Genomic DNA, 12,287 nt, shown 5'->3' with positions numbered 1-12,287 from the left:
GTTGGGGGCAGCAGATTATGGGGTTCATAAGTATAATGTAGGTGGCGGCAGTGTCCGGAGCGGCAGATTAGGGGTTAATAATATAATGTAGGTGTCGGCGATGTCGGGGGCGGCAGATTAGGGGTTAATAAGTGTAAGATTAGGGGTGTTTAGACTTGGGGTTCATGTTAGGGTGTTAGGTGTAAATATAAAATGTATTACCCCATAGGAATCAATGAGGCTGCGTTAAGGAGTTTTACGCTGCTTTTTTGCAGGTGTTAGACTTTTTTTTAGCCGACTCTCCCCGTTGATTCCTATGGGGAAATCGTGCATGAGCACGTTACACCAGCTCATCGCTAACGTAAGCAGCGCTGGTATTGGAGTGCAGTAATGAGCAAAATTTTTTGCTTAACTCTCACTTCTTGTCTGGTTTGTAAAAACCCGTAATACCAGCGCTGTCTGTAAGTGAGCGGTGAGCATAAACTGCTCGTTAGCACTGCACAGCCTCTAATGCAAAACTCGTAATCTAGGTGATGATTTTTACTACGAAATGCTATTTATATGGGAATCCAAACCTTAAACACTGACCACTACTCCATGTCTAAGAGCTACAGCACTTTACAACACTTTCTCCTTGCCTTACAGAAATTATAAAAAGCCAACTACTTCCCCTATTTATCATTATATCAGATAATTATGAGAGTTCCTACATGACTGTTTAAGTCTATTATTGAAACTACTAAAGTCTGGAAATGTGAATACAAAAAAACTCCCTTTTTCTTCAACTTTCGTCCCCCCTTTGTTGTCCTCTTTCCCTCCTCTTGTCTACTCTTTTCTAAAATAACCTCTCAATTACCACTGCACAATATGACCAGCAAATGTTAATCCAATGTCACTTTTCTGTATTCTAAGATTGTAAAACTTTGACACTTCTAATTTAACCATGTTGGAATTGTATCATTGTATATTGAGAAACTTTCAATAAACAAACAATAAATAAATAAAAAAAAAGCTCTTCTACTTGCAGTAAGAGCACATTAAAGCCACAGAGACACATAAGTAAATAACATTGATAGTTTTTTTGGTCAACTCATGTGTCCATTGGGTATTGGTGACCTCACATGTTACATCACTGGCACTCACTACTAATGCACCAAAAACAGCACATTCAAAGAACTTACACGTATGCACTCAGCATACTGAATATTATATTTTTAGAATAAAGTGTACATTAAAAAAAGAATTTCCAATTTATTACCAATTATACCTTTTTTTTCTTCAATTGTTGGAACTTAGATTATTTCCATGAGAACATACTGAGGTAGGCCAATGGGCATACTTAAATAGGGAATACTACAGGGAAGCAGAAAACAGCAAAATTCAAACAAATGTAATCATAAAACCACAGCTGTGTAAAACTTTTGTATTTAGATAGTTTTAAAAGTTATCTTTACGGGTAAATTAACTTCCCTAACCTTTTTAGATAAAGATATCATCAATGTATCTACACCAAATGGCTTTAATTAGTTTCTAATAGTTCTATATAACAAAATTTTGCACATTCTATTTCTATATTATATTCATTGCTCTGTATACATTCACAAAAATATGTGTTTGTATTTAAATTGATAGAAAATAAGATTTTCAGTTGCTGTAAAAAAAACGAAAAAAATTAAAAAATAATAAACACTAAATTACGAAAAATAAAAAACACTAAGCTTACAAAAAATAATAAACCAAATTATCAAAAATAAAAACAATTACACCTAATCTAATAGCGCTATAAAAATAAAAAAGCCCCCCAAAATAAAAACACCCTGTAGCCTACAATAAACTACCAATAGCCCTTAAAAGGGACTTTTGTAGGGCATTGCCCTAAGTTAAACAGCTCTTGTACCTGTAAAAAAAATGTAAAGTCCCCCCAACAGTAAAACCCACCACCCAACCAACCCCCCAAAATAAAAAAATCTAACTCTTAAAAACCCTAAGCTACTCATTGCCCCTAAAGGGGCATTTATATGGGCATTGCCCTTAAAAGGGCATCCAGCTCTCTTTCACTTTACCATAAAAACAGAATTTATGCTTACCTGATAAATTACTTTCTCCAACGGTGTGTCCGGTCCACGGCGTCAACCTTACTTGTGGGATATTCTCTTCCCCAACAGGAAATGGCAAAGAGTCCCAGCAAAGCTGGTCACATGATCCCTCCTAGGCTCCGCCCACCCCAGTCATTCGACCGACGGACAGGAGGAAATATATATAGGAGAAACCATATGATACCGTGGTGACTGTAGTTAGAGAAAATAATTCATCAGACCTGATTAAAAAACCAGGGCGGGCCGTGGACCGGACACACCGTTGGAGAAAGTAATTTATCAGGTAAGCATAAATTCTGTTTTCTCCAACATTGGTGTGTCCGGTCCACGGCGTCATCCTTACTTGTGGGAACCAATACCAAAGCTTTAGGACACGGATGAAGGGAGGGAGCAAATCAGGTCACCTAAATGGAAGGCACCACGGCTTGCAAAACCTTTCTCCCAAAAATAGCCTCCGAAGAAGCAAAAGTATAAAATTTGTAAAATTTGGCAAAAGTGTGCAGTGAAGACCAAGTTGCTGCCTTACATATCTGGTCAACAGAAGCCTCGTTCTTGAAGGCCCATGTGGAAGCCACAGCCCTAGTGGAGTGAGCTGTGATTCTTTCAGGAGGCTGCCGTCCGGCAGTCTCATAAGCCAATCGGATAATGCTTTTAAGCCAAAAGGAAAGAGAGGTAGAAGTCGCTTTTTGACCTCTCCTTTTACCAGAATAAACAACAAACAAGGAAGATGTTTGTCTGAAATCTTTAGTAGCCTCTAAATAGAATTTTAGAGCACGGACTACGTCCAAATTGTGTAACAAACGTTCCTTCTTTGAAACTGGATTCGGACACAAAGAAGGTACAACTATCTCCTGGTTAATATTTTTGTTGGAAACAACTTTCGGAAGAAAACCAGGCTTAGTACGCAAAACCACCTTATCTGCATGGAACACCAGATAGGGCGGAGAACACTGCAGAGCAGATAACTCTGAAACTCTTCTAGCAGAAGAAATTGCAACCAAAAACAAAACTTTCCAAGATAATAACTTAATATCTACGGAATGTAAGGGTTCAAACGGAACCCCTTGAAGAACTGAAAGAACTAGATTTAGACTCCAGGGAGGAGTCAAAGGTCTGTAAACAGGCTTGATCCTAACCAGAGCCTGAACAAATGCTTGAACATCTGGCACAGCTGCCAGTCTTTTGTGAAGTAAAACAGATAAAGCAGAGATCTGTCCCTTCAGAGAACTTGCAGATAATCCTTTCTCCAAACCTTCTTGTAGAAAGGATAGAATCTTAGGAATTTTTATCTTGTTCCATGGGAATCCTTTAGATTCACACCAACAGATATATTTTTTCCATATTTTATGGTAAATTTTTCTAGTTACAGGCTTTCTAGCCTGAATCAGAGTATCTATTACAGAATCTGAAAACCCACACTTTGATAAAATCAAGCGTTCAATCTCCAAGCCGTCAGTTGGAGGGAAACCAGATTCAGATGTTTGAATGGACCCTGAACAAGAAGGTCCTGTCTCAAAGGTAGCTTCCATGGTGGAGCCGATGACATATTCACCAGGTCTGCATACCAAGTCCTGCGTGGCCACGCAGGAGCTATCAAGATCACCGAGGCCCTCTCCTGATTGATCCTGGCTACCAGCCTGGGGATGAGAGGAAACGGTGGGAATACATAAGCTAGGTTGAAGGTCCAAGGTGCTACTAGTGCATCTACTAGGGTCGCCTTGGGATCCCTGGATCTGGACCCGTAGCAAGGAACCTTGAAGTTCTGACGAGACGCCATCAGATCCATGTCTGGAATGCCCCATAATTGAGTTATTTGGGCAAAGATTTCCGGATGGAGTTCCCACTCCCCCGGATGGAATGTCTGACGACTCAGAAAATCCGCTTCCCAATTTTCCACTCCTGGGATGTGGATCGCAGACAAGTGGCAGGAGTGATCCTCCGCCCATTGAATTATCTTGGTCACTTCTTTCATCGCCAGGGAAGTCCTTGTTCCCCCCTGATGATTGATATATGCAACGGTCGTCATGTTGTCTGACTGAAACCTTATGAATTTGGCCTTTGCTAGTTGAGGCCAAGCTCTGAGAGCATTGAATATCGCTCTCAGTTCCAGAATGTTTATCGGGAGAAGAGACTCTTCCCGAGACCATAGACCCTGAGCTTTCAGGGATTCCCAGACCGCGCCCCAGCCCACTAGGCTGGCGTCGGTCGTGACAATGACCCACTCTGGTCTGCGGAAGCTCATTCCCTGTGACAGATTGTCCAGGGTCAGCCACCAACGGAGTGAATCTCTGGTCTTTTGATCTACTTGAATCGTCGGAGACAAATCTGTATAATCCCCATTCCACTGTCTGAGCATGCACAGTTGTAATGGTCTTAGATGAATTCGTGCAAAAGGAACTATGTCCATTGTTGCAACCATCAATCCTATTACTTCCATGCACTGCGCTATGGAAGGACGAGGAACAGAATGAAGTACTTGACAAGAGCTTAGAAGTTTTGATTTTCTGACCTCTGTCAGAAAAATCCTCATTTCTAAGGAATCTATTATTGTTCCCAAGAAGGGAACTCTTGTTGACGGGGACAGAGAAATTTTTTCTTTGTTCACCTTCCATCCGTGAGATCTGAGAAAGGCTAGGACGATGTCCGTATGAGCCTTTGCTTTTGACAGGGACGACGCTTGAATCAGGATGTCGTCCAAGTAAGGTACTACTGCAATGCCCCTTGGTCTTAGAACCGCTAGAAGGGACCCTAGTACCTTTGTGAAAATCCTTGGAGCAGTGGCTAATCCAAATGGAAGTGCCACAAACTGGTAATGCTTGTCCAGAAAAGCGAACCTTAGGAACTGATGATGTTCCTTGTGGATAGGAATATGTAGGTACGCATCCTTTAAATCCACGGTAGTCATAAATTGATTTTCCTGGATAGTAGGTAGGATCGTTCGAATAGTTTCCATTTTGAACGATGGTACCCTGAGAAATTTGTTTAGGATCTTTAGATCCAAAATTGGTCTGAATGTTCCCTCTTTTTTGGGAACTATGAACAGATTGGAATAAAATCCCATTCCTTGTTCTCTTATTGGAACTGGATGTATCACTCCCATCTTTAACAGGTCTTCTACACAATGTAAGAATGCCTGTCTCTTTATTTGGTTTGAAGATTATTGAGACCTGTGGAACCTTCCCCTTGGGGGTAGTTCCTTGAATTCCAGGAGATAACCTTGAGAAACTATTTCTAGCGCCCAAGGATCCTGAACATCTCTTGCCCAAGCCTGAGCAAGGAGAGAAAGTCTGCCCCCCACTAGATCCGGTCCCGGATCGGGGGCTATCCCTTCATGCTGTTTTGGTAGCAGTGGTTGGCTTCTTGGCCTGCTTACCCTTGTTCCAGCCTTGCATTGGTTTCCAGGCTGGTTTGGGTTGTGAATTATTACCCTGTTGCTTAGAGGATACAGAATTAGAGACTGGTCCGTTTCTGCGAAAGGGACGAAAATTAGGCTTATTATTAGCCTTAAAAGACCTATCCTGTGGGAGGGCGTGGCCCTTTCCCCCAGTGATGTCTGAAATAATCTCTTTCAAATCAGGTCCAAATAATGTTTTACCTTTGAAAGGAATGTTAAGCAATTTTGTCTTGGAAGACACATCCGCTGACCAAGATTTTAGCCAAAGCACTCTGCGCGCCACGACAGCAAACCCTGAATTTTTCGCCGCTAATCTAGCTAATTGCAAAGCGGCATCTAAAACAAAAGAGTTAGCCAATTTAAGTGCTTGAACTCTGTCCATAACCTCCTCATACGAAGATTCTTTACTGAGCGATTTTTCTAGTTCCTCGAACCAGAAACACGCTGCCGTAGTGACAGGAACAATGCATGAAATTGGTTGTAGAAGGTAACCTTGCTGTACAAAAATCTTTTTAAGCAAACCCTCTAATTTCTTATCCATAGGATCTTTGAAAGCACAACTATCTTCGATAGGAATAGTAGTGCGTTTGTTTAGAGTAGAAACCGCCCCCTCGACCTTGGGGACTGTCTGACATAAGTCCTTTCTGGGGTCGACTATAGGAAATAATTTCTTAAATATAGGGGGGGGAACAAAAGGTATGCCGGGCCTTTCCCACTCTTTATTTACTATGTCCGCCACCCGCTTGGGTATAGGAAAAGCGTCGGGGGGCACCGGAACCTCTAGGAACTTGTCCATCTTACATAATTTCTCTGGAATGACCAAATTGTCACAATCATCCAGAGTAGATTACACCTCCTTAAGCAGTGCGCGGAGATGTTCTAATTTAAATTTAAATGTCACAACATCAGGTTCAGCTTGATGAGAAATTTTTCCTGAATCTGAAATTTCTCCATCAGACAAAACCTCCCTCATGGCCCCTTGAGATTGGTGTGAGGGTATGTCAGAACAGTTATCATCAGCGTCCTCTTGCTCTTCAGTGTTTAAAACAGAGCAATCGCGCTTTCTCTGATAAGTAGGCATTTTGGATAAAAGATTTGCTATGGAGTTATCCATTACAGCCGTTAATTGTTGCATGGTAATAAGTATTGGCGCACTAGATGTACTAGGGGCCTCCTGTGTGGGCATAACTGGTGTAGACACAGTAGGGGATGATGTAGTATCATGTTTACTCCCCTCATTTGAGGAATCATCTTGGGCAATATCATTATCTGTGGCATTACTGTCCTTACTTTGTTTGGACACTATGGCACAATTATCACATAAATTTAAATGGGGAGACACATTGGCTTTCATACATATAGAACATAGCTTATCTGATGGTACAGACATGTTAAACAGGCTTAAACTTGTCAACAAAGCACAAAAAACGTTTTAAAATAAAACCGTTACTGTCACTTTAAATTTCAAACTGAAAACACTTTATTACTGAATATGTGAAAAAGTATGAAGGAATTGTTCAAAATTCACCAAAATTTCACCACAGTGTCTTAAAGCATTAAAAGTATTGCACACCAAATTTCAGAGCTTTAACCCTTAAATTAACGGAACCGAGCTGTTTTTACATTTAACCCCTATACAGTCCCAGAATGAGGCTCTGTCTATAACTAGAAAGGCCCCCATCTGAAAAAGGTATCCAACACAGTGCCTGCCGTTTTTCTAAACATTCCCCAAGATTATAATACCAATAATTAGTTAGAATCTGCATAATATGCCTAGTAAAGCAATTGTTTTAGCCCAGAAAAATGTCTACCAGTTTTTAAGCCCTTTTTGAAGCCCTTTATTCTTTTATGTTTAACTAAGAAAATGGCTTACCAGTCCCCATGAGGGGAAATGACAGCCTTCCAGCATTACATGGTCTTGTTAGAAATATGGCTAGTCATACCTTAAGCAGAAAAGACTGCTAACTGTTTCCCCCAACTGAAGTTACTTCATCTCAACAGTCCTGTGTGGAAACAGCAATCGATTTTAGTTACTGTGCTAAAATCATCTTCCTCTTACAAACAGAAATCTTCATCCTTTTCTGTTTCAGAGTAAATAGTACATACCAGCACTATTTTAAAATAACAAACACTTGATAGAAGAATAAAACTACATTTAAACACCAAAAAACTCTTAACCATCTCCGTGGAGATGTTGCCTGTGCAACGGCAAAGAGAATGACTGGGGTGGGCGGAGCCTAGGAGGGATCATGTGACCAGCTTTGCTGGGACTCTTTGCCATTTCCTGTTGGGGAAGAGAATATCCCACAAGTAAGGATGACGCCGTGGACCAGACACACCAATGTTGGAGAAAGGGCATTCAGCTCTTTTACAAAAGCCTAAAGCCCTAATCTAAAAAAAAAAAACACCCAAAAAAAACCCAAAAAAAACCCTAACACTATTACCAGAATATCTACTCACGGTTCCTGAAGTCCGGACATCCCTCTTCATCCAGGTGGTGAGAAGTCTTTATCCAGGGGGCAACACCTTCATCCATCTCGGGGATGTTTTCTATCTTCATCCCAGCGGCACGGAGCGGAGCCATCCTGGAAGCCCATCCCATCCTGCGCGGAGTGTCTTCTTCATAAGGTCACCACCGTACACTGAAGTTGAATGCAAAGTAGCCATTTTAAAAATGGCATACCTTGCATTCCTAATCGCTGGTTTGATTCTTCAAATTAAGCCAATAGGATGAGAGCTTCTGAAATCCTATTGGCTGTTTTGAACCCTAATCAGTCCCCCCAAAATAAAAACACCTTTTAGCCTACAATAAACTACCAATAGCCCTTAAAATGGCCTTTTGTAGGGCATTGCCCTAAGTTAAAAAGCTCTTGTACCTGTAAAAGATTGCAAAGTCCCCCCAACAGTAAAAACCCACCACCCAACCAACCCCGCAAAATAAAAAAATCTAACTCTAAAAAAAAAACCTAAGCTACCCATTGCCCCTAAAGAGGCATTTATATGGGCATTGCCCTTAAAAGGGCATTTAGCTCTTTTTCACTTTCCCATAAAAGGGCATTCAGCTCTTTTACAAAAGCCCAAAGCCCTAATCTACAAAAAAAAAACCCCAAAAAAGAAAAAAAAACCTAACACTAACCCCAGAATATCTACTCACGATTCCTGAAGTCCGGACATCCATCTTCATCCAGGCGGCGAGAAGTCTTCATCCAGGCGGCGACACCTTCATCCATCTTGGGGACATCTTCTATCTTCATCCCGGCGGCACCGAGCGGAGCCATCCTGGAAGCCGATCCCATCCTGCGCGCAGTGTCCTCTTCCTAAGGTCACCGCCGTACACTAAAGTTGAATGCAAAGTAGCCATTTCAAAATGGCATACCTTGCATTCCTATTTGCTAGTTTGATTCTTCAAATTCAACCAATAGGATGAGAGCTTCTGATATTATATTGGCTGTTCAAAACATCCAATAGGATGAGAGCTACTAAAATCCTAGTGGCTGTTCAAATCAGCCAATAGGATTTCAATAGCTCTCATCCTATTGGCTGTTTTGAACAGCCAATAGGATTTCAGAAGCTCTCATGCTATTGACTGATTTAAAGATGGATGTCCAGACTTCAGGAACCATGAGTAGATATTGTGGGGTCAGTGTTAGTTTTTTTTTTGGTGGGTTTTCTTAGGGCGTTGGACTTCTTGCTCCTGATGTATATTACTGTATGGGTCCTTGCTAGTCACGTGACATAACTTTTGTTTTATATGTATTCTCTTTTTGTACCTTATGTATATATTTTTGACTTCTTGATGATGAAATTTAGGTTTACTGTCCACTTTATGCCTAGATTTATAGGCGCAGAATAAATATACAGCTTTCTTGATACGTAAAAAGAGTGCTTTATTCCCTATCTTTAGTAAGAACATGTATTTTGATGTGTCCTGTTTCTCTTCTTATAGTCTATTGTTATAATTATTCTATAGGGTCTGCACCATCTATATGCTTAAGGGTCCTTTTACCTTAGCGATACATATCATATCTGACATTGCTATTCTCTCTGTAATTAGTTTATGTATAGTGTGTGTGTGTGTATCTTTTGTTAAGAGAGCTTTTAGAAATGTTTTGGTAGCAAAAATCCCTTTGCCCCTATTTCCTTTGTGAAACACCTTCAGGGAAGCTTAAACTAAAATAAAGTTATCGTTAGTGCAACTGCTACAAGCCAGCAGCACCACAGAACAAAACTGATGCTCAAACACTTATTGGGTAGCATTAGTATCAGTCAACTGACAAGGACATTGGTATATCTTTATTGAATAGTGTAAATTAGTAAATTTGTTTTCACAAAACAAATAGCAGAATTAATGCACCAACTAAATTGAAAATGAAGAAATACTTATGAAATGTGTCAGTATCCATTTGCTTCCTTTAGGAGTTAAATACTTACCTCTAGTGGACTGGAGAGCCACGCTAATGCTAACTCTTCTGCATAGAGCCCCGGACCTCACTAATAAGAACCTTACCATGGGGGATACAAGAGCCTGCATTAAAGGAGAAGGTGCTTTAGCACTGGCCCTAGGATATGCCACACTAACCCTTCTATTACCCTGACCCCGGGCTCTGTGAAGAAGGATCGGGATAAGTGTGGCTCTCCAGCGCACAAGAGGTAAGTGTAAGGCTACAGGTGAACTTTTTCATCTGTAGTAAAGGAAGGAACATTTACATTTGTTTAACGACAACAAATGTAAATCCTTAACAAATATTTGTTCAGTATTTATTTCATTTAAAATTAAAGAAATACTGAACAGTGCAGCAGACGAATATTTGGACAAACTACATTTTTTGCTGCTGCACAAGTCTAGTGTAAATTTTAAATTTTGAAGCCTTTCACCCCTACATAGGGGCCCATTTATCAAGCGCCGTAAGGAGCTTGTGGGTCCGTGTTTCTGGCGAGTCTTCAGACTCGCCAGAAACACAAGTCCGCCTGCTATGATGAGGCAGACAGGAATCGCCGGAAATCATCCAGATCGAGTATGATTGGGTTGATTGACACCCCCCTGCGATTGGCCGCGAGTCTGCAGGGGGTGGCGTTGCACCAGTAGCTCACAAGAGCTGCTGGTGCAATGCTGAATACGGAGAGTGTATTGCTCTCCGCATTCAGCGATGTCTGTCGGACCTGATCCGCAGTGTCGGATCAGGTCCGACAGACATATAATAAATAGGCCTCATAGTGTCCACATTACAGCTTTTTAAAATGTCTCCATTAAAGAGAGCAGAAATTATAACAGATATTTTATGTAATAAGCTCACTATTAGAACACTTTTTTTTGTGGGAAGCAATACATATATATGTGCATAAAATGACATTGTCAATTATGGAACATAAAATCTGGACGAAAGAATAGTATTATATTAGTAAAGAAGAAATATTTTTGCATTATCCAAAAGCAATGGACTAAGCAATACTATTTTCTAAAAATTCAATACAACAATAGCAGAATTTGGATGATACTTTATAATAATCAATGAAATCAACGACCTAATATGAATTTCTTTTTTTAATTATTACATGGCTGGCATAAAAGTGCGTGCACAGTCTACTTTACAAATACCTAAGCCAATCAACAATTAGCATAGCTATGAACAAGCTCCAACTCTAGTGATTAACACATGAGCAAACAACATTGCGACAACAAAACCAACTGTGTACATGCACATATCACTGCTATATCATATAAATACCCCAATACAAATAACGTTTATGCTCTCACATATTTGTATATTTTTTACGGAATGTGTGCATAAAACTCTTCATCATTTGATTTTAAAACACACTATTTCTGAAAATTCTAAACCAATTCTGAAAGTTATTCCACAGAGCATTAGATGCCAAATTAAAATAAATCTCCAACAAAAATAAACCATTCAGCCATTTGAGCTATAATTTAAATTGACTCTTTTGCAAGGTTTTAAATCCTGTGTTTTTCTGATTTCAAATAACTTAAAAACAGCCAAAACATTTAGTCAGATTTCCAGCATTTGTAGAAATTGGTGATTACTGCTAAAAGGCCTAATTTTAATTACATTTATTAATACAAATACAGAAATATAATATTAAAAAAATGTTATACAGGAAATTGTCAACAAATTTAAATTACAAATGTAATTTGATAATCTCTCTTTAATACATAAGTCCATAACTATTTACTAATGCTTCTAAGGTAGATCATTGTCTGACTAAGGCCACTTACCTAGGTACATCTCTGCAGTACTGCCCAAGAGGGTCTCTACAGGTTCTGAAACAGGCGCTGGCACACGCATCATATCGCCATTCGCATGTGGTACGAGATGAGCTGTCTAGTTTAGACTCTAGAAAACAAATATTCAGTTAATACAACAGAAATACAATGTAATGTCTAACCATAAAACATAGAGAGGGGTGGTTTAACCCATGTTGACAACGTATGCATGCTCCCACTATAATCTCATCTAGTTTAGCTCAAAACTAACAAAAGAAAAAAACCCACACACAAAACATAAAATAAATGCACAAGATTCAATCATCTTAAATAGAAGTTAAAATATTTGTTTTACACTTTCCCAATTTTTGCATTTATTTTGATTCCTGACATTTTTCATTAGTTCAGAGAAGCATTTATCTATGAGCCTTGATGTTAGAAACACAACAAAATGAGGCTAGCGCAGTAATGAGGTTATGCAGAACCTTATAGAAGACGTATTAGGATGTATTTCCATCACCAGAACCCCCAAACTAGAACCAATACTTTAAAGTATTTGTTCTTGCTATGGCAGCTGGACAGACATAGGACTACT

General features: G+C 39.8%; 1 protein-coding gene across 1 annotated transcript in view; it reads right to left on the bottom strand.

Annotated features, from left to right (window-relative positions):
• Positions 1-12,287, bottom strand: part of OTOG (otogelin) — a 576,525-nt gene that overhangs the window by 158,893 nt on the left and 405,345 nt on the right. Inside the window, 1 exon segment of the mRNA XM_053689346.1 lies at positions 11,705-11,822. Within this exon segment, the coding sequence (XP_053545321.1) occupies positions 11,705-11,822 (118 nt within the window).

The sequence above is a fragment of the Bombina bombina genome, chromosome 7, assembly GCF_027579735.1.
Source record: "Bombina bombina isolate aBomBom1 chromosome 7, aBomBom1.pri, whole genome shotgun sequence".
NCBI classification, from domain to species: Eukaryota; Metazoa; Chordata; class Amphibia; order Anura; family Bombinatoridae; genus Bombina; species Bombina bombina.
This window is presented reverse-complemented; position numbering and strand designations above follow the sequence as displayed.